This window comes from Myxine glutinosa, chromosome 5, assembly GCF_964187855.1.
Source record: "Myxine glutinosa chromosome 5, kmMyxGlut1.1, whole genome shotgun sequence".
Taxonomy (NCBI): domain Eukaryota; kingdom Metazoa; phylum Chordata; class Myxini; order Myxiniformes; family Myxinidae; genus Myxine; species Myxine glutinosa.
Window position 1 is genome coordinate 139,785,172 of NC_136265.1, and position 27,105 is coordinate 139,812,276.

Sequence of the window (27,105 nt, forward strand, 5' to 3'; positions counted from 1 at the left end):
TGTCGACTTCTTTCCTGGAAGTCCTTGGTGTCCTTGCGTTTTATACCTATCCTGCCCCCCCCCCCCCCCCAGGCCCTCTCCCTCCCACACATCTCCCGATGTCCCTGCTCTCAAATGTTGTGTTTGTGTGCTTCCTCCCCTTCTCTCCTCATCTTGTCGACCGCTCCCCTTTTTATATACTTTGTTTGCTTGTTTGTTTGTTTGATAAATGTTAGCTCTTTCACGAGCCTTGACTCTGTATACAAAAAGAAAGAAAAAAAAAAAAAGCTGTTGTGAGCTGGGAAGGTGACAGTTCCCAAATAATGCATGTTCGACTGTATAAAAAAGAACTGTTACATCACAGTAATAAGTGCTTATGCTTAAACCTTTAGCACCTCTTGGAGGAGAAAACCCTTGTCTACGACCAGCTCTCAGAAGTGCTCAGGGAAGTAGCAGTTAAAGATAGACTTTTCTGTTAGGAGACCTTCAAAGATGCAGGTACATGGGGTGAAGTGATAGGCCACCATGGCATCGGTTCTTGCAACTCCATAGGGATTATGCTACTGGATCTGTGCTCTCGCTTTGCTCTCTCCATCGCAAGTACCATGTTCACCAATGCAGACATACATAAGACCACCTGGTACCAGCCAAGATCAAAAGTAGGGCACATGATTGATTACATCATCGTAGGGAGACATTATGTGACCGATGTCTATGATTACCGTGTCCGTAGAAGTGCTGACCGTTGGATAAACCACAAGCTTGTGTGTGCAAGATCCAGGCTCCATTGCTCCACCAGGTGGCATCTGAAACCATGCAACCCACATCTGAATGCAGCTCTACTGCAATCATCAGCCAAGCAGCAAGAACTTTCTTCAACTCTAAGTGAGGCTCTACCAATAAACTTGACTGATAATTATGCTGAACAATGGGAATCCCTTAAAACCATTATATATGCACAGCTATATCAGTGTTGGGAACCCAAACATGCCAGCATAAGGATTGGTTTGACTCAAATGATGAAGCCATCACGAGTCTCCTGGACAGGAAAGGGAGGCCTTTGCAGCGGTTTTGGCCTCAGAAACACCAAAAAAAAAAAAGAATCCATTGCCAGCGGGAGCTAGGCAGAATGCATAATCAGTGGTGGATAAACAAGGCCAAAATAATTGATGAGTTTGCAGAGAACAATGACTATCAAAAGTTCTTTGAAGCCATTACGTTCCAATCAAAGAGGAAACCTCTTGGGCTCCAACCCATAAACTATACCACTGGTGACCGCCTGACCCAATGAGAAGACATTCTCAACTGCTGGGAAGAACATATTTATCAACACAGACATTTTGACAGTTCAGTCATCAATTGGGTTCCACAGAGACCCATCCTCTATGAACTGGCAGTAGATCCAGATGTAGATGGGGGTGGTCAAAGCCATAAAGCAGATGGCCAATGGGAAAGTGCCAGGAGCAGATGGCATTCCACCTGAGGTCCTGAAGAAAGGTGGACCTGCTCTATTCAGGAGTCTCCATCAGCTCATTCCGTGTACCGGGCAAAGTGAATGAGTTCCTCAGGAATGGAAAGATGGCATCATCACTGCCTTGTATTAAAAGAAGTGTTGAAGGAGCTGGGGCTCCCACGTCGATCGGAAGAATGGACGCGACAAAAAGCTAGAATTCATCCGAGTTGCTTTAATGAAATCAAACACTCAGGCACTCTGAAAACCCGTTTATCGGGCAGCAATATATATCGATTAACCCAGGGGGTTTGCCCAGGCCCGGCGCCAGGGGGCGTGGCCCAGCGTCCTGGCTGCGGCCTGGCAAGTTGAGGGTGAGCCTGCCCGGGCGTCCTGGACGAGCCCGGCATGGTGATCGCTCCGCGTCCTTGATAGGTGCAAGGCGATTGTGAAAACCCAGCGGCAGCCGCTACACACGTCCCCCCAGAATCGACTTGCACCGGCAGGGTCAATTTGAGGGGGGTCCTGATGACCCGGCCGAAGCGACCCCTGGCGGGTCGTGGGAGGGGGTCCGGTGAGGTGGTGGGCGGTCGAGTGGGGGGCACCGTGGACGGGGGGCGGCCTCGCCGCGGCGGAAGGGCCACCCGTGGTGGGTGGTCGACGTCCACGTGCGCCGGCTTGAGGCGGTCCACTGCAATCCGGTCCGACCTGCCGCCGATGTCGATGACGAACGACTTGTCATCCCGTCGCAGCACCCGGAAGGGCCCGTCGTACGGCGGCTGGAGTGGCCACCGATGTGCGTCGTGACGCACAAAAACATACTCCGCTGTGCGGAGTGCTGGGGGGACGTAGGACTGGGGGTCACCGTGGTGGGATGTTGGCACGGGGGCAAACCGTCGGGCGGCCTCCTGGAGGTCCGAGCGCTGGTGAGCTGCGGACCAGGGACTGGTAGCGTCGGGCACGAATTCGCCCGGGACGCGTAGCACCTGGCCATAGACAAGCTCGGCGGTGGATGCCTGGAGGTCCTCCTTGGGGGCCGTGCGAAGGCCCAAAAGGACCCACGGCAGCCGGTCGGCCCAACCGCCGTCTTGAAGGCCGGCCATGAGCGCGGCCTTCATGGAGCGGTGGAATCGCTCGCACAACCCGTTTGCTTGGGGGTGGTAGGCCGTAGTACGGTGGAGCTTGACCCCCAGGTTGCGGGCGACCGCGCCCCACAGCTCGGAGGTGAACTGTGGTCCGCGGTCTGACGAGATGTCCGCCGGTGCGCCGAAGCGGGCGACCCAGGTGGCGATGAAAGCCTGCGCCACGTCGGCGGTGGTGGTGGAGACGAGGGGAACGGCCTCCGGCCACCTGGTGGTCCTGTCCACCATGGTGAGCAGGTGTGTGAACCCCCGTGACGGGGGGAGGGGGCCCACCAGATCCACGTTGACGTGGTCGAAACGTCGTTCGGGCACGGTGAAAGGTGCCAGCGGGGCCTGGGTGTGTCGGTGGACCTTGGCCCGTTGGCAGGCCGTGCAGGTGCTGGTCCAATCGCGGACGTCCCGACGAAGGCCGTGCCAGACGAAACGCGCCGACACCAGCTTCTGGGAAGCTTTCCGGCCCGGGTGGGAAAGGCCGTGGAGGGAGGCGAAGATGCGGCGTTGCCAGGTGACGGGCACGATGGGGCGAGGCTGGCCTTGGGAGACGTCGCAGAGCAGGACAGTGTCCGCGCAGGGGATGTCGGCCAGGCGGAGGCCCGTGTCCGCCGCCCGGAGGGCTTGCACCGTGGTGTCGGTGGTTTGGTCCGCCGCCATAAGCGCAAAATCCACGCCCAGGTGGACCGCGTTCGCGCTGGCCCGGGAAAGACAGTCGGCCATGGCGTTGTTTTTGCCGGCGACGTGCCGGATGTCCGTGGTAAACTCCGACACGGCGGAGAGGTGGCGCTGTTGGCGGGCTGACCATGGCTCCGTGACCTTGGCCATGGCGTAAACCAACGGCTTGTGGTCGACGAACGCCGTGAAAGGTCGGCCCTCCAGGAGGTGGCGGAAATGGCGGACGGCCAGGTGTAGACCGAGGAGCTCCCGGTCAAACGTGCTGTATTTGAGCTCGTTCGGCCGGAGCTGCCGGCTGAAAAAAGCGAGTGGCTGCCAAACCCCGTTCACCCATTGCTCATGTACGGCGCCCACCGCGTAGTCGGAGGCATCCGTGGTGAGGGCAATGGGAGCGTTGAGCACCGGGTGAGCGAGCAGTGTTGCGTCGGCGAGGGCCCGCTTTGAGCGTTGGAAGGCCGCATCCATTGCTGCGGACCAGGCGATGTCGTGCTTGGCCGGCTTGCCCCGGAGGGCTTCGTAGAGGGGCCGCATGAGTTGAGCAGCGCGGGGCACGAAGCGGTGATAAAAATTCACCATTCCCAGGAATTCCTGCAGGGCCTTTATGGTGCGGGGACGCGGGAACGTGGTGATGGCCTCGACCTTGGTTGGCAGCGGCACGGCCCCGTTCTTGGTGATGTGGTGGCCCAAAAAATCAACGGCCGTCGTGCCGAAGTGGCATTTGGCCGGGTTGACGATGAGGCCGTGCTCGCTGAGGCGCCCGAACAGTGTTCGGAGGTGGAGGAGGTGCTCGGCCCGGGACGTGCTGGCGACGAGGATGTCGTCCAGGTAAACGAAAAGGAACGGCAGGTCACGCAGCACGCCGTCCATCAAGCGCTGGAACGCCTGAGCCGCGTTCTTGAGACCAAACGGCATCCGCAAGAATTCGAATAAGCCGAACGGCGTGATGACTGCCGTTTTAGGGACGTCGGCCGCCCTGACAGGTACCTGGTGATATCCCCGTATGAGATCAATTTTCGAAAAAATGACCCGTCCCGCCAGACGGGCGGAGAAGTCTTGGATATGCGGGATCGGGTACCTGTCGGGGGTGGTAGCGTCATTGAGACGGCGGTAGTCGCCACACGGGCGCCATCCACCCCCCGGCTTTGGCACGATGTGCAGTGGCGAGGCCCACGCGCTATCGGAGCGCCGCACGATGCCGAGGTGCTCCAACGCGTCGAATTCGGCCTTCGCTACGGCGAGCTTGGCTGGGTCGAGGCGGCGGGCCCTGGCGTAGACCGGCGGGCCCGTGGTTGGTATGTGGTGCTCGATCCCATGCCGTACTGCGACGGCCGAAAACGTCGGCCGCGTGAGGGCCGGGAACTCCGTGAGCAGGCGAGCAAACTCGTTCGCCGCCGGGACGGTGCATGCCAGCTCGGTCGGCGCGGAGCTGCTCAATGTGCATACCAGGGAGCTGAAGGTTTCAGCGTTGATTAAACGACGCCGTTGGACGTCCACCAGCAGTCCGTGTGCGCAGAGGAAGTCGGCGCCTAGCAGAGCCATGGGCACGTTGGCGGTTACAAACGTCCAAGCAAAGCGTTGGCCGCCGAAGCAGAGGGTGACGTTGCGCGGGCCGAAGGTGCGGATAGTCGATCCGTTGGCCGCAACCAAGGAGGGGCCGCAAACCGCGGATTGCCTGTCCTGGTCAGAGGCGGGTATGACGCTCAGTTGGGCGCCGGTGTCGCACAGGAAGCGCCGTCCGGACGCTTTATCCGTGATGAACAGTAAGTTGCCCGTGTGGCCGGCGCTCATGGCTGGTAATGAACGCCGGCCCGGCCGTTTCCCGGCCTGCCGAAGGTGCACGGGGGTCGGCATGTCCGGGCCTTCTGTCCGAACCTGGCATGATAGTAACACCACGCTTGGTCAGGTGGAGGCCTCGGTCGTCGTGCTGGAGGTGGTCGGCTCGGTAGAGCGGCCGCCAATTGCGTCGGCAGTTCGGCCGTCGACCGTGCCGGGTGCTCGGGCGCCATGGGTGTTGCGTCGGATGGCGGTGGGTCCCATGTCGCCGCTGCGATGCGCTGTCCTGCGGCGGAGATCTTGTCGGCTTCTCTGGCAAGGGCCCGGGGATCTGTGATCGTCGTGCTTGCCAGGGCGAGGCGTACCGGGTTAGGCAGCTGACGGAGGAACAGCTCCCGGAACAGGAATGCCGGAGAGTGCTCGCCGAGCAGTGAAAGCATGTAATCCATTCGCTCGGAAGGGCGCGTGTCGCCGAGCTCAGGCAGTTCGAGCAGGCGCCGTGCGCGTTCCGCCGATGGGAGGGCGAAAGCATCGAGGAGCAGCTTCTTAATCGCGCCGTATTTGTCAGCGGCTGGCGGGCTTTCGAGGAGGCTCAGGGCGCGGGCCGCGGTAGCCGACCCGAGCGCAGCTACCACATGGTGGAAGCGGGTGTCGTCGGCCGTGACGCCTCGCAGGGCGAACAGGGACTCCGCCTGCGCGAACCAAACCGCCGCGTGAGCCTCCCAGAAGGTAGGCAGTTTAAGGGCGACTGCCGTGTCCATGTCGATAGGTCACCAATGAAGGAGCTGGGGCTCCCACGTCGATCGGAAGAATGGACGCGACAAAAAGCTAGAATTCATCCGAGTTGCTTTAATGAAATCAAACACTCAGGCACTCTGAAAACCCGTTTATCGGGCAGCAATATATATCGATTAACCCAGGGGGTTTGCCCAGGCCCGGCGCCAGGGGGCGTGGCCCAGTGTCCTGGCTGCGGCCTGGCAAGTTGAGGGCGAGCCTGCCCGGGCATGCCCGGGCATGCCCGGGCGTCCCGACCGAGGCCTGGCAAGTTGAGCGCGGGCCTGCCCGGGCGTCCTGGACGAGCCCGGCATGGTGATCGCTCCGCGTCCTTGATAGGTGCAAGGCGATTGTGAAAACCCAGCGGCAGCCGCTACAGTGTCCTTTTACATGTGGAAACTACATTGGTATTGCCCTGCTCTCTGTTTCTGGAAAGGTTCTTGCAGAGTGGTACTCAATTGCCTAAAGCTCCTAATAGAACAACTCCTCCCAGAGACCAAAAGCAGCTTCCGCTTAGGTCGGTCGACATTGGATATGATGGTTGTTTTGAGGCAACTGCAAGAAAAATGTAGGAAGCAAAGGCAGGACTTGCACATTGTTTTCATTGACCTAGTTAAGGCCTTTGACTCAGTAGACTGGGATCTTGCATGGAGATTGCTGGAAAAGAGTGGTGTTCCATCAAAACTCGTCAATTTGATCTGCAGCTTCCATGTAGGTATGCAAGTAAAAGTATCTATCAATGGGGAAACAACCTCAAAGTTTGACATCACGACAGGTTTCCGCCAAGGCTGTATTCTAAAACCCACCTCCTTCACAATCGTACTCAGTTACGTGATTGGAATGGCACTTGAGGGTTTGGAAGACTACGGGTTTGATATTCGCTACAAGCTGGATGGAAACCTGTTTAACTTGCGCAGGCTAAGGACTAGCTAGTCCCTGTTACATATCATCAAAGAACTCCTTGAAGAAGATGATGTTGCATTCGCCTGTAATCAGGTGGAGGAACTACAGAAAATTATTGATGCCCTGCATGATGCCTGCACAAGGTGGGGACTGGCAATTTGTAAAGAAAAAAAACAGAGATACAACACCAACCATCACAATCAACTGTGATATCAATGTGATACCCATGTGATAGTGATACCCATTACTGGTGATACCTATTATTCTTGGAGACACCACACAAAAAATAACGGACAATTTTGTGTACTTGGGAAGCATGATCACCAGTGATGGAATCCTTGATGGTGAAATCCAGAGGAGATGAGCCAGTGAAACATCCACATTTTACTCACTCCAAAGTCAAGTGTGGTGTCGTTCAGATCTATCCCTCAAAACCAAGCTGATTGTATACGGCCATGTCATCTTGGCAATACAGCTATATGGTAGCGAGACCTGGGCTACCCTAAATAAACACCTACACCTGCTGGAGAAATTCCACCAGAGATGCTTACACCACATCATGCATATTCCCTGGTGGCAAAAGATAGCCAATATGGAAGGCCTAGCCTAGGTGAGGTCATCAAGACTGAAGTGGCTGTGTCATGTGTGCCGTATGACAGACCATTGTCTCCCAAAGAAAGTACTTTTTGTGAACTAACCACTGGAACTCACAGTACCTGTAAACGTTGGAAGGATGTCATCAAGGAAGACCTAAAGATCTATATAATAATAGCGTAAAGACTCGACTTTGTTATCCCTTTTACGCCGCACCCAGTGACCCGATGCCCACGGCACTAATGGATTTACGATCTACGAACCGCGCTCTTTGTTTATCACGTACAGCCGTACTCGAAAAATCTGAATTAGCCGACGTTGGGGCCCAAAAGCATCCGATTAACTGCCGATACGACGCCATGTTATTGGCGTCTGCTGGGTGAAGGCGAAGCAAGCCGTCCGCTGATTGGACAGTCGAAGGCGACAGCAAGCCATCCACTGAGTGGACAATCCCAGAGTGGTGCTATGCCGATTCCTATTACGAATCCATTCATTTTTCAAAAGTATATCATAGCATTGTCATTTAAGTAGATTGCAATAAATACGTTGTTCATATATGCACTCTTCATTCTCATCTTTCTTCCTAACTTTTACTCGGACAAGCAAATCCCCTATGCCATCCATAATGGTACACTCTATCCATACAACACATCCTCCCTTCCGTGGATGTTCCACGGGTTTCGGCTAGTCTTCAATATTAAGGGGGAACTGGCATTACTTGACACAAATAAGGCAAAACTGGAGAGCAGCTGTTAGAAAGTGTGCATTGATTGCAGAGGATGATGTTGCTGAGAAGGCAGCTCAGCAGCACGAGAGACGACACAGATGGCTACAGTGTCAGCTATCGTCATAAGTGATGGAGACATATACAGTCACGTGAAAAAGTAAGTACACCCTTGGCTCTAATAGGTGGTATTGCCCCCTTTGGCAGAAACAACCTCAAGTACACGTTTCTTATAACTGTCTACCAGTCTCTGACATCGACTGTGAGAAATTTTTGCCCACTCCTCCATGCAGAATTCTTTCAGCTGTGCGATGTTTGAGGGGTTTCTTGCATGCACAGCTCATTTCAAATCCCCCCACAACATCTCGATGGGATTTAGATCTGGGCTTTGACTTGGCCATTCCAGAACCCTCCATTTCTTTCTTTTCAGCCATTCCTTGGTGGATTTACTGGTATGTTTAGGGTCATTGTCATGTTGCAAGGTCCACCTTCGGATGAGCTTCAACTTTCCGACAGATGGCCTCACATTATCCTCAAGCACCCTCTGGTACAATGAAGAATTCATAGTGGATTCTATGATGGTGAGCTGCCCAGGCTCTGATGCAACAAAGCTGCCCCAAACCATAATATTTCCACCACCATGCTTTACAGTTGGTATCAGGTTCTTGTGGTCAAATGCTGTCTTTGGTTTTTGCCAAACATGTCTTCTGTTACTGTGGCCAAATAGCTCTACCCTTTACTCATCTGTCCAGAGCACATTGTTCCAGAAGTGCTGGTCTTTGCCTCGGTGTTCATTGGCAAACTTTAGTCTTGCCCTGATGTTCTTTCTGGACAGCAAAGGTTTCCACCTGGCACAACTCCCATGTAGATCAAATTTGTGCAGCCTCTTTCTAATGGTAGGCTCGTGCACTTTTCAACAGTGGCAAGAGCTACCTGTAGGTCCCGTGATGACATTCTGGGGTTTTTAGAGACTTCTTTCAGCATCTTACTGTCTGCTCTCGGGCTGAACTTGCTGGGGCGGCCTGGCCTGAACAAGTTGGCAGTTGTTTGGAATCTTCTCCACTTGTAGATGATCTTTCAGACAGTCGAATGATTGATTTCAAATTGTTTGGAGATCTTTTTAAATCCCTTTCCAGACTCGTAGGCATTTATAACCTTCTTTCTGAAGGCCGTAGAGAGCTCTTTTGATCTAGGCATGGTGATGCCGCACACTTCAACAACAAAGAGCAAACCAAACTAAATGTCTGAGGTTTAAATAAGACAGGTTCCTCCAAGATCCTCTCTAACGATCTTCTAAACATTTGCACCTGCGCTGGTGCACCTGATTCTAATTTTAGGTATTTGAAGTAGTGATAAATGTGGGGGTGTACTTACTTTTTCCACATGCGAAATTTGCATTTATGTTTATTTAAATTATACAATGGACTACAAAATGTAAATGTTTCATGATATTTGTTATATTATATCGCCTTTATCTATCAATATTGTTGAAATGAAGATCAAATAGCTGTATGTTGAAATATGTTGAAAAAGTCAAAACTTTACATGGAGTGTACGACTGTACGTACTTTTTCACGTGACTGTATATATATTATATATATATATATATATTATATATATATTATATATATATATTATATTATATTATCTATATATATACACAAAGAATTAAGTTAAGCACCCCCCCCCGTTTTTTTACAACCTCGCACATTACAAGTTTGTTGTCGTCAAAACAGTGTAATATACCCATGTTATTGCTATATTTTCTGGAGAAGTGATATTATGGTCACATAAAAACATAACAATCATGCCGTTTTCAATATTTTATTCTGAATAATTGAAGGTGAAATTTTTTGGGAATTTTAGGCATATTTTCACCTCAATTTAAGTATGGAGCTATAGGTCCATCACGGACAGTGTGGATGACGTTTATGTTTTCTAACGTACAGTCATTGTTCTGAGAAGACCTCTAGCGATCTTTGCGTCAATAACGTGTGTAGGACCCACGTGATCGGATCACTGACTCAACCCTACGTCTCATAGACCCTGTAAGCCGTCGTATGCGTTGCTGTGGCAGGTTGTTCCATTCCCGATGTAATGCACGTTCCAATTCATCCAGATTGGCTATTGGAGGGACCATCTTCGCAATTTGTCGTCCCAACATGTCCCGAACGTGCATTACATCGGGAATGGAACAACCTGCCACAGCAACGCATACGACGGCTTACAGGGTCTATGAGACGTAGGGTTGAGTCAGTGATCCGATCACGTGGGTCCTACACACGTCATTGACGCAAAGATCGCTAGAGGTCTTCTCAGAACAATGACTGTACGTTAGAAAACATAAACGTCATCCACACTGTCCGTGATGGACCTATAGCTCCATACTTAAATTGAGGTGAAAATATGCCTAAAATTCCCAAAAATTTTCACCTTAAATTATTCAGAATAAAATATTGAAAACGGCATGATTGTTATGTTTTTATGTGACCATAATATCACTTCTCCAGAAAATATAGCAATAACATGGGTATATTACACTGTTATGACGACAACAAACTTGTAATGTGCGAGGTTGTCAAAAAACGGGGGGGGGTGCTTAACTTAATTCTTTGTGTATATAAAGCAGTAAAGTATGTTTGTTTGTTTGTCCTCTTATAACTCGAGAACTACTCATCGCAGAGTAAAACCAAAGCCATATTCGGAATCAGTACGTCTCAGAACAACTACAGCACACCTTAAATTTAAAAAAAACTTCGGGTTTTAAAATTAGCGTATTAGCGCAGAAGCGCTAGCAGAAGAGGGAGGGAATCGAAGGGAGGGAGCGCAGCACTCCCTCTAGCGCTTCGCAACGCCAGCGCTTCTGTTAGCATAATGGTGCACAGGCGGTTCTCACTCTTGCGCATGCGCAAATGCGCTGTTCCGATGCTTCATGTTCCTGCAAAGACTTTGGCGCATGCGCAAATGACGACACATGGGCCACTGTATGTTCGTTTAATACGTACGTGCTTTGATGGGCGGGGCGTATGGCGTTCATGAAATGGTCGAATGCGGAAGTGCTTGAAGCCGTTGCGAGCGACTCGCACGATCTCTTGTCATGGTCCACAAGATTATCACAGAGACGTGCAGCTTCCAGCATTACGAGAAATGATCGAGACCTAACTTTTGAGACCAGTCCCAGCCTTCTAGCCCCGTGGTTGGTTCAGACGACCCCGACAAAGGACGTGTTGGATTTTATCGCGAGCCGATTTGAGCGCCGACGTGCCGGCAAACAAAACCAGTCATATCTTTTTAACGCGTGGTTCGATTTTTACAAAATAAACTTTTTCTTGAAGGGCTGAACCGTGCGCTCACAACGATACCGAGTTTGACCCTGGGAGAGCCGTTTTGCGCCGGCAAAGGCGCCTTGTTTTCCGTGATGACCATGTCGTGCTGCATAGATTACCATAATTATAATATATTACCGGCGGCGCGTTCCATGACGTCACGGCTCACTTAATTGCAATTATCTCTGGGATTCCTTGGCCGAATCGTACCAACTTCTATATATATAAAGCAGTAAAGTATGTTTGTTTGTCCTCTTATAACTCGAGAACTACTCATCGCAGAGAAAAACCAAAGGCATATTCGGAATCAGTACGTCTCAGTGCAACTACAGCACACCTTAAATTTTAAAAAAACTTCGGGTTTTAAAATTAGCGTATTAGCGCAGAAACGCTAGCAGAAGAGGGAGGGAATCGAAGGGAGGGAGCGCAGCGCTCCCTCTAGCGCTTCGCAGCGCCAGCGCTTCTGTTAGCGTAATTAGCGTATTTCGGAACGTTAATTTTTCAACTTCATTATTCGGAATCAGTACGTCCCAGAGAAACTTCGTAATGTTAATTTTTCAACTTCATCCGATTGACATGGCACCAACGGCATGTGACAGAGAGTGAAACATACATGCTACATTTATTTGACGACAATGAGTTCCGACTTCCGGGTTCGTGCCGCCAACCCTGTTAGGAGCCTCTTGCGGCACACAGGGAATTACTAGTGAACTGGTACTCAATTTGCCGACCTCGGTAGGATGACAGGCTGAGTCAACCCCCCTGGTGTTAAGGGGGAGGAGGAGGGGAGGGGGAAGAGGAGGGGAGGGGAATGGGGGGGGAGGGGGAGGTGAAGGGGGGAGGGGAAGGGGGGAGGGGGAGGGGGGAGGGGGAGGGGCCCTTCTTCCCCCGGCACCCCCACACCCTCCCCTCCCCCCTTCCCCTCCCCCCTCCCCCCTGTTCCCCTCCCCTCCTCTTCCCCCTCCCCTCCTCCTCCCCCCCTTCCCCCTCCCCCTCCCCCTCCCCCCGCCCCCCCGTTCCCCTCCCCTCCTCTTCCCCCTCCCCTCCTCCTCCCCCGCCCGGCAATGCCGGGTACTTCTGCTAGTATATATATTATATTATATATATATATATATATATATATATATAATTATATATATATATATATATATATATATATATATATATATATATATATATATATATATATATAATTATATATATATATATATATATATATATATTGTTACGGACGCGGTTTAGATGTTATTTACCGAGCGGTGGTATTGCCGCGACCGAACAGTTATTCCCCGACTAAACCCCGATTCCACCCAGACATTGACCAAATCGCGCTATGCCAAATCAATGATGGAAAGGACACGACGACTGGGATAGATGAAACGACGCAAGGGGTACAGTTCTCAAGACCTCCGGAGGAGGGTATAATTACAGTGGTGGAGAAAAGGGGGTAGATTACACGGCAGAGTGAGGTAAAAGACACAGAAGAGATGGGCACTTAAATACAATCTTATCTAATCCCGGACAGACCACAGACAAACGGAACAAGGCTGACTTACACAGGGATTGATGGCAGGGAGGGACAGGTAGTTCGATGGCACAAGGTGCACCTTGGCTCGGGGACAGGATAAAGCACGGTCCAGTCCAGAAGATGCGGGGAGGCCTCACAGCGCTCGGAGGTCGTCTTGCTTGCTCCAAGCTCAGCGCGCATCTTCCGAAACCTCCCTCTCCCTGCGCATGCTCAGCGGGGAGTGACACGCCCTCGGCTCGTTGGCTCCGCCCCACTGGGGCCGGTCCGCCGCTTCCATTGGGTGCGGGGGTTACCGGGCTCCGCCCTTGATGAGGAGCTGACAGGGAGCCCCTATTTGGTAACCCCGTCGAGCACATGTTCGATGGCGGCTCGTTGGGAAGGCCTAGTGCCCTCCCAACACCCCCTACCAACCAAGCCGGAGTGAGGACGCTCACTTCCCGCGCCCGCCGCTGCTGTTGTTGTTGTTGTTGTTGTTGCTGAACCGTGAGGAAGAGCTGCGGGGAGGTATCGGGAGGTCCTAAACTTCCTAACGGTGCCATACAATCACATTCTGGTGCAACAAAGGGTCAGAATTAATGGAAACGAGTCCTTAACTGACATAGACTAAGAATAACTAGCAAGATGTCCTATAGTTGTCTTACATGAGATGCGGTGAACCTGGGCACAACATTTAATGGGGGAAATAGGGGGAGGTCGGGTCTACAGAGTGTTGTTTACAGAAAATGGGACTAGGGAATGGGGGATTGGGGATAGTTGGGAAGTATTGAGGAAATAGGGGAATATTTACAAGCGGATATGGATGGATGCAAATCCCATATCCGCAACATTGCACCCTTCTCTACCTCGGGGCATCCCGACCCGATAAATTTTTACCTACTTTAGTGTGGCACTCAGATGTAGTTCCCTCTACTATTAACTCAACCCTGAGTGCGACAGTTTTACAGATGTTCACAAATGAGTAAATATGTCCCCCTGCGACGTTGCACCCTTCTCCTCACAGAAACACACCCACAGGATAACCGAATCGCGGAAAGCATCCTCAAACTAAACATACAGCCGGTAGGGAGCATCATTTATACAAGACTACACTGATATTTACACTATGATCCAGGACCTGTTCTTTGAGGAACACATGCAGATGTTATGCATAGGGAGAGCACAGCATGCATGCCAGCATCGATACACCAACCCACGAGTGCCCTGTGGCCCTACGGCCTTTAATAATGTGCAGAGCACCCCGTCCAAGCACCAAAAGCACCAACCCATACGCACAGTCAGCACCATCCGATGCACCAATAAAGTGTTCAATAACAATGCACAATTAAGTGTCCATGGTCACCGGTGGTGTCGCAGCCGGCCGATGTTCTGCCGCTGGTCTTGCCTTCATGGAGTGCACTTGGCCTTCTGGCTTCTTTAGAAATAAAGAAAGGCGCCAATCGCGTCCATTTCTGAATTGTGGCCGTCAGGGGGGCCAACTAAAAGTGGTTCACCTGTATGGCATAGGTGCCACGTTGACCCAGAGGTCCATCCACGGGTGGTGCTTGACCGCAAAAGAACTGCGGTCCATTGTGGGCATCCACAAAAATTGCGGTCCATATGGTGTATCGATCCAGGCAGCAAGCAGCGGAAGTACAGGCCCACAACTGCGGAGCCAGCACCTCTCTCTCCTCTCTCTCTGCCCCAAAGGCAGATCCTCGGAGGTGGGAGACAAAAGAAGACAAGTGAGTAAGGTGGTAAGGGCGCAAAAGTGCACGCAATACAAGGTAATGCACACTGGGGGCACATGGGAACCAGGTGAGACAGGTACGTTCCTACCGTACGCCCCCCCCCCCACCCCACCAGGTAACCTACATTGCCCCTCCCTTACCCCTTACTGTATCCACAAAACACAACACTACCCATAAACATCTACTTTACACATCAACAACGTCCCTACTGTCTTCCCCATTCCTCCCATAAACCAAATTCGTCTTCTCTCCCTCCTAACCAATCAAATTTGCCATTTCCAACTCTCATCAAAATTTGCCATCTCCAACTCAACATCAAAATCTGCCATCACCAATTCATCATCAGTCCCTCCTAAGGAGGGAGAGATGGAATCACCCCAATGTCTCATCCACGTCGTGATGCGTCTCACAAATCCAAACAGCAATTCTCATTTCCTGCAACACAAAACAAAGAAAACACAGGTGTGGAGTCATCATCATCACCTCAGGTAAGTGGCTGCGTATGGTGCGACAGGTTCATCAATCCTAACTATTTCCTAAATGACTTTAACAACTTTACATTACCCGGGGTCTTTCTCCTGCCAAACCATTGGCCCTCATTACTCTATGTGGTCCAAAGAACCAAAATCCCATTGACCATCTGTGGTGCACACCATCAATTTGGGTCTCACTCCCCGATTCAACACTCGGTGCCCCTGCACAATTTCGGTGGCTGGGTCGTGTGACGCTCCCAGCTGGTCCGCCCACCTGCACACCTCCACCACTGTTGTTGCCTACCGAGCTCACCTGCTCCTCACCCTAACCTAACTAACTGGGGAAGGCCCTCTCGCACTCTCACCCCCTCAGTGCCCTCTCTGGCACGGGCTGCCCGATCCACACCCGGGATTCTCAGGCACCCACTGACACTAACGGCTCCCAGAGCCTACCTGCGGCCTCACCTTGCCGACATCTAACAGTGGGGCGGAGTGCCCAACCATTCACACTCATACTAACAGGCCACACGACCAGCCAATTTCACCACACCAATGCACCCATCCACAATACCATTCTGCAACCGCACCACAAATGCCAATATCCAACCACAATTTACCTATACCTTCTAACTATTCTTTAAACTACCCTCCCCGGGTACTCGTGAAAAGGGGTCCACTCTTCCCCCATCCACACCTTCGCACCATGCACACCACTCCGTACCACTTACTCCAACTCTCTCCACACCACTCATTCTCTGCTCCATATATTCCACACACCTGTGCTGTCATACTTGGTGCCGCCTGCACCCTTCTCTCCCCCAAGCGCATTCACACTGATCCACAACACTCACTACTCATAGACTGCTCCACACACCTGTCCAGTTCTCACACAGCATCATCTCATCTAACTACTCCCCTCTGAAACTTGCGCTTCCCAGTCGTCCCTTTAAACTATTGCACTCCCACGTCATTATCAAACCCTAAGCTACTCCGTCCCCACTACAGGTACCAAGTCTCTTACTTAACTCTTGTCACCCATAGTCACCTCTAGTCCCTATCAATATAACCTAACCCACCCGGGCTAGTTTTCACTGCCATACACCCCATAATCTTTAGCGCATTTGCCCCCAGTTTGTGAGGGATGACAGAGTTGCCATCCCACCACATCGGGCATCTCCCACTACCAATTTTGCACATCAAATTTCAACAAATCAAAAATTTGCCAATCACTACCCATCATCTGCCAATCATTACTGCCAATCCTTTGCCAATCATCAAATTTTGTTTTTCTAATTTCGGGGCCAAAACACTATCCTCGTCATTACAGTCTACTTACTAATGCCTCTCGGTGCGCCAATTCACTTCTAAAGCTCGGCTTCGTACAGCCAAGCCATGAATGCGGGTTGTTTGGTGCCAGCGGCTGGATACGTCCCGCATTCGGTGCAGGGAAGGAGGTTTACCCGGGCCGAGGTCCCACGCACCATCTCGGCACGGAGCCATCCCATGGCCCGATCTCGACCTGCCGGAACGTCTCAATAAAAAGTGGTCGCCATGACGACCCTTCCTATCGGGCTGCCCGCTCCGCCTAGTGGAGCCCGGACGCGGCCGTTCCAAGCGAGGCACAGCGTGGATCGCGTACGGCGGTCCTTTCGAACCCGCCGTGGCTCGGATCCCCGCTGGTTCTCGCGGCACGCGAAGCCCGGCACGCACCGAGGGCCCGATTCGGCTATAAGTCGCTCTAACCGCTAACCCGGTTACCGTCGATGCCTCACCTGCATGCTCACACGCATACGCTACCCCTTTCTTGCCCATACATCCAGCTGTTCCCATGCTCCTCATCGTACCTTCTCTAACACACCCAGGTACACTCATTCCACTCACAGACTTGGTCACACACCTGACCACCGAACACTTTGGCACACATTCGTTGTTCGCACACCTCACCAACACACCTCTTCGCGGCCCCTCCTCGGTCACCTCCTCTGTGACGATCACAGGTGTGCTTTCACTCGCACACCCAACCACGTGCCTCACGACCAACTCAAGTGTGCATTCCCACACACGCTCTACCATTCCAGGTGTGCATCCTTCCATTCCAGGTGTACATCCTCGCTCACCTGTCACAACCAACTCACGCTCCTTGTCACTTTCACTACTTTCACCTCCATTCTTGACAGCGCACTCACCCTTACTCTCGACAGCACACTCTTTCCTCATGCACCCGTCCGTTACACACCTTTCTCGCGCACACTCTCCCGTTACATCCTCTGTAACACTCACCACAGGCGTACACTTTCTCGTTACATCCTCTGTAACACTCACCACAGGCGTGCATTCCCCCTTACTCTTGACAGCGCACTTTTTCCTCACACACCCCAGAGTCGGACTTTCTCGCACACCTCCTTTTTCGCACACCAGACCTGTCGCACACTTCACCAACGGCCTCTCACGAACACCCGGGTCCATCTCGACCCCCAAGCTCATTAAATCACCTGGCGCATCATACGCACGACCATATTGGTCACCACTTACACCGGGTCCTCTTTCTCTTCGCTTCTCCTCCATCACCTGCGAATCCCTCATGCGGTTAATGAGCACATCATCACGATCCGAACACAGACTTTGGACCAATTCTTTTACTTCCTCTTTTATCTCTTTCTTATCCTCTCTCCGTCGCTTCTTAATTTCGCTCACCCCTTCTTCCACTTCTTCTAATTTCTGCTTCACCTCCTTCATCTCCTCGTGCGCCCCCTTAAGTTCTTCCTCTAACTCCACCTTATTTTTTTCTATGTGCTCCCGCACCTCCCGCTCTTTAACCTCCATCACCTCTACCACCTCGTCCAACCTCGTTGTCAGTCCCTCACGTACCATCTGACATTGCCTCTGTGTCGCTATCAAGTCATTTTTTATGTCGCTTTGTGTCGCTTTTAACCCTCCTAGTACCGCAGTGTTCCTTTGAACCTGCTCCGTTAGTTCTTTTTGTCCCTCCGTCAGCTGTTCCACTCCCAGCGTCAACTCCTCTATACCACCTTGCAATTTTACAGTCCCCTTTCTCACCTCCTTCTCCATGCGCTCCTCACAGTGCCTCACGTCCTCGCGCACTCCTCCGACCTCCTCACTCACACCTCTTCTGATCTCCTCTCCCATCACTTGCATCTCCTGCCCAGATGCCACCCTCATCTGCTCCATTTCCTCCCTATGAGCATCCAATTTAGTTTCTACCCCCATTCTGACCCCCTCTATCTGCTGCCCCATTTGTTTAACTTCCCTTTCCGCTTGGTCCCTCATGTCCCTCAATTTGCCTTCCATACTGTTTTCTAACCCCTCTAACCCCTTTTTCATCCCTTCCATTTGATTCTCTTGAGCGGCCATTCTGTTTTCTACCCCCGTTAACCCCTCCTGTATTTCCCCTAATCTATTGTCTAATCCCTCAAATTTGTTGTCTAGTCCCTCAAATCTGTTTCCTAATTCCTCTATTCTACTCCCTAACCCTCCGATCTGGACCCCCATGTCCTCCCTCAATTTCTCACTATTGGACCCCATCCTTTGTTCTAACCGTTCGCTATTCTGGGCCATAAGGGCCTTCATTTGTATAAAAAAAAGGTTCAAATCCACCAGCGGTGCTGCTACGATCGCGGGCGCGGTCGCCGTAGCCATCTGCGAGGCGCCATTTTGCGCGCCCGTAACCTCGTGCGCGAGGACGCCATTTTGCGAACCTGCCGCCCTCAATGCTTCGCTCTCCTCATGTCCCTCAATTTGGTCCTGGATCGACCCTGCCCGACTCTCCTCTACCGGAACCCAGCCGTCTTGATCTCCCATAGCGCGACTTTCAAAATTCAGGTTTTTTGTAAAACAAAATCAAATTTCGGTACTTTATAATTTTGACCAAATTTTTTACTAGATGTTTTTTTAAAAATTTGGTTCGGGCCTCGAATCCCACTCCTCGACACCAATTGTTACGGACGCGGTTTAGATGTTATTTACCGAGCGGTGGTATTGCCGCGACCGAACAGTTATTCCCCGACTAGACCCCGATTCCACCCAGACGTTGACCAAATCGCGCTATGCCAAATCAATGATGGAAAGGACACGACGACTGGGATAGATGAAACGACGCAAGGGGTACAGTTCTCAAGACCTCCGGAGGAGGGTATAATTACAGTGGTGGAGAAAAGGGGGTAGATTACACGGCAGAGTGAGGTAAAAGACACAGAAGAGATGGGCACTTAAATACAATCTTATCTATTCCCGGACAGACCACAGACAAACGGAACAAGGCTGACTTACACAGGGATTGATGGCAGGGAGGGACAGGTAGTTCGATGGCACAAGGTGCACCTTGGCTCGGGGACAGGATAAAGCGCGGTCCAGTCCAGAAGATGCGGGGAGGCCTCACAGCGCTCGGAGGTCGTCTTGCTTGCTCCAAGCTCAGCGCGCATCTTCCGTCACCTCCCTCTCCCTGCGCATGCTCAGCGGGGAGTGACACGCCCTCGGCTCGTTGGCTCCGCACCACTGGGGCCGGTCCGCCGCTTCCATTGGGTGCGGGGGTTACCGGGCTCCGCCCTTGACGAGGAGCTGACAGGGAGCCCCTATTTGGTAACCTCGTCGAGCACATGTTCGATGGCGGCTCGTTGGGAAGGCCTAGTGCCCTCCCAACACCCCCTACCAACCAAGCCGGAGTGAGGACGCGCACTTCCCGCGCCCGCCGCTGCTGTTGTTGTTGTTGTTGTTGTTGCTGAACCGTGAGGAAGAGCTGCCGGGAGGTATCGGGAGGTCCTAAACTTCCTAACGGTGCCATACAATCACATTCTGGTGCAACGAAGGGTCAGAATTAATGGAAACGAGTCCTTAACTGACATAGACTAAGAATAACTAGCAAGATGTCCTATAGTTGTCTTACATGAGATGCGGTGAACCTGGGCACGACATTTAATGGGGGAAATAGGGGGAGGTCGGGTCTACAGAGTGTTGTTTACAGAAAATGGGACTAGGGAATGGGGGATTGGGGATAGTTGGGAAGTATTGAGGAAATAGGGGAATATTTACAAGCGGATATGGATGGATGCAAATCCCATATCCGCAACAATATATATATATATATATATATATATATATATATATATATATATATATATATATATATATATATATGCCAAGATGTGCCCTTCTGACTCTATAGATGCATCATGGTGGTTAAACGTCATGAGCGCATGTGTACAGCTTCACTTAAAAACCATGGTCCAACCAAGAATGAAACCATGATCGATGCTTCACTGCAAACTCAGGGAAAGAGGGGACATGAAGTGGAGGGATGCTGAAGAGGGGGACATATAGGAGGGGTGGGATTGGAATGACGCAGACCTGTAGGATATGCAGTGAGGGTCATGACCCTGAGGGGTTTGATATATTTAAAGGAGATAAAGGCGAGTTCATTGTCGTGAGCTGACCACATCTGCATCCTGCACTTTTCATCTGCATCCTGGAAGATTCCCATTCTGGATATATGGAGACAAAGATCCTGGGATGGGTGGAGATAATTATTGTTGAGGGCATAGAGTTAGGTGGTGCTGTGGGTATGGGTGGAGGGTTGATAGAGGGAGGCTGTGGGATGAGTGGAAGTTTGGGATGGTGCAGGACATGGGGGAAACAGAGTGTGAGATGGGCAGAAGATGGGAGAGTGCAGAACAAGAGAGTGCGGAACAAGATGCCTTTTCCCGCACTCTCCCATCGAAAAGGAAAATGGAATATCCTTTTAGGTGAAAGACAGGTTCGAAAAATAGTCCTTGTCAAGAAGAAGAAGAGGAATTGATAGTTGAGAAGACGAAGAACACATGGATGCTCATGGTGGAGAAATAAGGAAGGTGAAGCAGTTTAAAATGTTTTAAAAGCTTTTCCTGAAAGAAGGAAGGTGCGTTTCATTCAAGGAAGATTTAGTTTGGAGATATTGAGAAAAGAATCAAGTTCAGGAAATACAGAATGGAATGACAAACAGATTTTAAAAAACAATTTTTTTATATATATATTTTTTAAGCGATGATCGGAATATGATTAAGTTGAGGATAATACTTGGGAGAAAAGGACAATACTTGGAAGAAAAGAAGCTGAACGAGAAATGTGGCTTCAAAACAGACATACTTTGCATGCCGGCTATCCTCGGAGTATGGACCTGAGCCACACAGACACAAAATTGACAATACATTATAAGGTATGATTTAATATGGAAAAAGTGAACAAAAACACAAACTGCAACACAGGGACAAAAATATGACAGAACGACATCACGGATCTGCTGATTGAATTGAACCCATACATGTGGCAGACTCCAAACAGGAAATCCAAGGAGACAAACATAAATTCATATAAAAAGTGTATAATTTCGGGATTTATGATCATGTTACTGTGATACATGGTGCTAAAGTAGCAAATTGTCTTTGTCCAATGTCATTGACCTCTAAAGGTCATTAAAGGTCAAAGGCAAGTTGGCTCCACGTTTTAAAATAAATCTCAGAACAATTAGAGACAAAGTAGTAAATTTCAAGTATTTATCACAAAGTGCACATACCACGTAAAAGGGGTATATGACTGGAACAGATCACTGAATCAAAAAAGGTTAAAACCAAATCCGGAATAGCGTAAAAAGCACAGAGGGAGTTCCACACGGATGAGCGAGGACAAGGGGGTGATTTATTCAAAATAAAGGTCTAATTTACAATTAAACACTGAATATAATATTTAGAGAAATTATTATTAGCCCGTCCCTGCGCAGCAGGAGACTAGTTTTACAATCACTTGTGTGTCTGTCTGTCTGTCTGTCCGGGCCATAGCTTTTTTTACCATTTGAGTTATTGTCGTCAAATTTTCACTGAACTTTATTATGATAATACGGAGAAGGCAAATTAATAATTTTGTCAAAAGGTCAAAGTTCAGCATCACATAAAATCGTCAATGTTCATCCAATTGACTTCAAATTTTATTTTACGATTTAAGTTGTCATCAAATTTTCAACAAAGCTTTATTGTGATAATAAGGAGTAGGCAAATTAATAATTTTGTCAAAATATCAAAAGGTCAAAGGTCAGCATCACATAAAATCTTCAATTTTCATCCGATTGACCTAAAATTTTAAGAATTTGCATATTGGGTCAAATAATTGGTTCACCAATCAAAATCTAGAAGCCTAATTTTTTTAGATCTAAAGCTCAAGGGTCAAGGTTGCGTAAAATCATCAATTTTCATTTTGTATATTTTTATGTCTCCGCCGACAAAGTTGCCGGAGGCATTATGTTTTCGGGTTGTCTGTCCGTCCGTCCGTCTGTATGAGCTAAACCTCGTTTTTCTCATCAACCACATGTCCAATTGAGACAAAACTTTCAGGGTAGGAGTGACACCCATACAGAATGTTTTTATGATAATTGTGACATTATAGGTCATGTGGTATGGCAGCCATCTTGGATTAAAAGCAAATAATTAAAATTTTATTTCTCGGAAACCGCTGAATGGAAATTTTTTTAAACTTGGCACATTGTCAAGTACTCCCAATGGGGAACAAAAGCATGATAATGGTAACACCATAGGTGAAGTGGTATAACAGCCAAAAATGTTTCAATCAAATTCCTTATCCTAAAAATCTGAAATTCAACACACATTATCTATGACACATTTGTATTGAAATATTAAATTTATGACATCATAGAATAGAAAAACGAACCTTATCCGATCAACACGAAACTTCACAAACCTGATCCCCTACCCATACATATGCAGAATGATGGCATCTACCCATTGTGGAACTATGCAGAGGCATATTGGCGACACAGTCGCATTGCTCAAGTTTTTAACTATTTTCGTTATTTTGAGCTTACAGAAGAAGAAGAAGAAGACGTCTAATACAAACGGACACGGTCGTGTTTTGCATTTTCAGATGCTTTGTAGTTTTGATTTTTTTGTTAAAAATTAAAAGTTTTCAGATCATTTAAAAATCATATTCTGATCAATTTTACATCTCAACCTTGTTTCCCTTCAGGATCACAGATCCAGGACACAGAAGTCTGCACAAAAGGGGGGACAATGAAACTTTGTGTCGAACGGGAGGTGATCGGTGTGCGTGGAGATGATTTGATTCTTCCCTGCCTATTTAGTCACAATGAAGGAGACAACATAAAAGAACTGATTTTTAATTGGTACAAATTCTACAGTGAAAAACCCAAGGTGATCTTCAAGAGCTCCGAGAATGTCATGCATGACAGTTTCAAAGGGAGAATTCAAACCATGGAAAACACAAGTGAAGGAGACGGGTCGGTGAGGATCAGAGATCTGAAAATGGAGGATGAGGGCATCTATCGGTGTCGGTTTGAGTTCCATATATGGGGAGGTTGGTGGACAAAATGGTATTTTGATGGATTCCAGGTGAGAAGAGGAAAAGAAACAAACGTTCGTATTGATGGTGAGTGTTTTCCATATAAAAATAACAATCTTTAGTAAATAAGAAAGTTGTTAAAATATAGTTTTGTAGATTAATCCTCCAGTCATTTTTCATGGAAATTCATCATGAATTTTCATTAATCAACCACATGATCCCTATATTCCCCCAACAGACTCTTAACCTTGTCTATCTACTGGTAACATATCTTACTTATTCCACTGCAATGTCCGTACGTGAAACCTCTCTCCTCTCCTCCATCCACCTGTATAATAGTAAAGTGTTTATATAATATACATTTTATGGAACACAGTTCATTAACCATAGACTGTTTGATTAATTACATAGATTTTTCCAGTTTAACTGTGCGATTCTCTGTTATTCTTCTTTATTCTTTGCTTGTGAAGTACGTTGGATCGTGAAGTTGTTGTTATCCCATGTGCATAGCTCAAGCTGCGGTTAAGCAATTTGGTCACTCTGTCTGTCTGTTTCTATGATCGAGCAACTACTTCATTTCAATTTAAGTTTATATTTTGAACACTAGAAGTCGAGAACACAAATCGGAACATGAACCTGAACATGCAGTTTTGCCGTCCTTTGGTTTTGAATTTGCCAAATTGTATGGAGTCTCGTCCCGATCGCGCATGCGCATAGAGTAAAACAATTGCTTCAGTCTGGATGAGTCTGGCAGTTAAACGAAATTGAAAATCATTTCAAACAGGAAACTTACTGTTTTTAGGGACGTCATAAAGAACACAAACAGGCACGAATAACTAATATAATGTGTTAAAAATGTGGTGTAAAAGAGGGTGCCTCAATGATGGTAAACTTCCGATTGAATGGGGGGTTTTTTTCTAGTCTTTAAAACTTTTATTTTATTTCAATTGAATTATATAATTGAGCACTGTAGAATACAAATCACATCGTTTTGACTTCCGATAGCATCCAGTTTAACAGGGCTTGGGCAAAATTTTATGCCATCTTGACCTATCAAATTTGCTGTGCTCTAGGGGCAGAGTAAGCATGCGATTCAGACAAAATGGTGACGTCCGTCTAGCAATGCAACAAAAGATCTAATGAAACAGAAAACCAGGTACTGCATTGGAGTCATCAGTAGGAACCTGGATAGGATTCGGGTTTAAGTCGCTCCTCCTCTACCCTCAAACCCATCCAAGCGCAGCCAAGTGGCCCTTCCAGAAAAAAAAATTCTGCAAGAATTCACTTCTCTGAAGACAGATATATATAAAGAAAGAGAGAAATAAAGAAGAAGCAAGAATTATAATGAATAAAGAGAAATATGAAAAAGTAGAAAGAAATGTGTAAGGAACAAAGATCCCTAACTCCTGGCCATAGCTCCTTCCCTGAACTCCTAGCCCTAACTCCTAGCCCTGACTCCTAGCCCTAACTCCTAGCCCTAACTCATAGCCTAGGCTCCTAGCCCTTAGCCCTAATGCCTAGCCCTAACTCCGAGCCCTAACTCCTAGCCCTAATGCCTAGCTCTAACTCCTAGCCCTAACTCCTAGCCCTAGCTCCTCACCCTCGAAAGATGTTGGGAAGAACCCAGATAGATAGATTTCAGAATTTCTTCCTCAGGCAAAAATGCAGCAACAGTTACAAGCTACCAGAGGTCCATCAGTGGGGAAGCAGAATTCACACAGCATCAGTATATGGTACAATCATAATGAAACAGAAAATCAAATACTGCATTGGAGTCATCAGAAGGAACCAAAAAAAAAGTAACGATCAAAGATGGAGTCATCAGGAGGAACCGGGATAGGATTCGGGTTTCAGCCGCCACTCCGCTACCCACAAACCCATCCAAACCCATGAACTTCGTCCAAAAATCTGTTTGGAGTATCGTTTTCTCAAAGAATATTCCAAAATCATCAGTTTCTCTGAGAAGAGTTGGCACAAGGTGCAGCACCAGACTGTTCCATTTGACCCGTCAGCTTTGGATGGTTGCCATCGTACCTATTATTCAAAGTTGACAAACAAAGCGAATATAGATCATGTTCGGGAATGCAAAGCAATAGTTGAAAAGACTTCCCATCTCCTTTTTCTGAAGACTGTGCGGAGTAAGGTTTTCGATAAACTCTCTAGTTATTATTATTATAACTTCAAGATATTGTCACGTCTGAAGCTCCCGTTAAAACAGGAACCTCAGCGCCGAGTTAGAGACTCGGGAGATGGACTGAACGATCTTTTATTAGTTATTGTACTGCATTTATTTAATTAATTCGAACTTTACTCTTCTCCAAGGAGCTCCAATTGGGCCGAAATAATGGCGGCACACGGACACGGAAACATATAGTTGAAACGCGTTTCTTAACTTTGAAAAGGTTTATTTATCAAGTAAACACAGAAGAGGGTAACAAGACGCTATAAACAAAAACGGAATGAACCAAGCGAGTCAAATGGACACAGAGGTAAATGGGAATATTCAAACTTAAATGTACAATGTTTGAAAATAAAACAACTCCTAACCCACTAGGCACCACAGATCACGCTAATGCAACAAAACAATTGCAGGCAAGACTTCCCTTATCTGATGTACAGGGTGGACGCCGGACTCAAAATACATCGCTTCGAGATCCAGGTGCGAGACGATATCTCCCCGAAGCCAAAACTAGCACGATGAAGATGCTATCAGTGGGGAAGAATACTTGGTGGTGATGTTCCACCTCCAGTAATCCAGTGATGTTCCACCTCCTCCACCAGGCATCGTGACCACTTTGTCCTGTTCCTCCACGCTCCAACAACACAGGGTGAACCCAGCTTGGATCAATCCAATAGACAAAGCCACACTTAGTCCACTCCAAAAGTCTGCATCATTTTTCCTGTCCTCCTTCCACACAAGGCTTCTGTGTTCTGCTCTCTACCACAAGGCCTCTTCTTCCTCTTATCCAGGTCTCTCTCGTTCCCCTCCCCCTGGGCGGAGTACCCTGCTCTGGCTCTCCCGGCAACTGGGGTGGCACCTATAAAAAAAGAATTCCAGGATGGCACTTCCATCTCAAGGGCACATTACGCCACTATGGCTGACACACATTGGGCAGACAAATTGTGATCGCCAGACAGATGAGTAGTTCACAAAGTCTCCAATAAGAAGTTCTCACCTACAAGTAACCTGGGTTATTTTGTATTTTTGGGTAGCGATTCAGGGAGCTGTCAGTTGCTTATACACCGCCCAAATAAAGTTGTGTCAGCAGAACGTGTTGCATGCTTAGAACAAGATGGCCCATAGGGCGGGTACTCTGCTAGTAAATATAAAGCATGGAGTTTATTTTCACTTATTATCCCATCATGTATCCAGAGGTAACTTCCTGTAAATCATATCCTTTTCTTTACTTGAATTCTCTATTAAACGTTAGAAAGGTGCGAATAATATATTGTGAGACGAATAACTTTCCCTTATTTATCAATATCTACTCTTTGATTGTTTTTCAATCTCACTTTAACGTCAAACTTCTCACTGTTATTCTTCTTTACATTTAAGTTTCCTGAGCCTTAATTTCAAAATATATATATATATACACACAATGAATGATTATGACAGGATACAAGTTAGAAACCGCCATACCTTATGATATGTCATCGTCATGGTTACATGAGTGTATTGTTTCCCACA

The 27,105-nt window shown here is 48.6% G+C and overlaps 1 protein-coding gene across 1 annotated transcript in view; it reads left to right on the forward strand.

Moving 5' to 3' along the window:
• LOC137426980 (hemicentin-2) overlaps positions 1 to 27,105 on the forward strand; it is an 86,561-nt gene that overhangs the window by 2,057 nt on the left and 57,399 nt on the right. Inside the window, exon 3 of the mRNA XM_078778792.1 lies at positions 23,085 to 23,504. Coding sequence (XP_078634918.1) covers positions 23,085 to 23,504 — 420 coding nt within the window. The remainder of the gene's footprint in view (positions 1 to 23,084; positions 23,505 to 27,105) is intronic.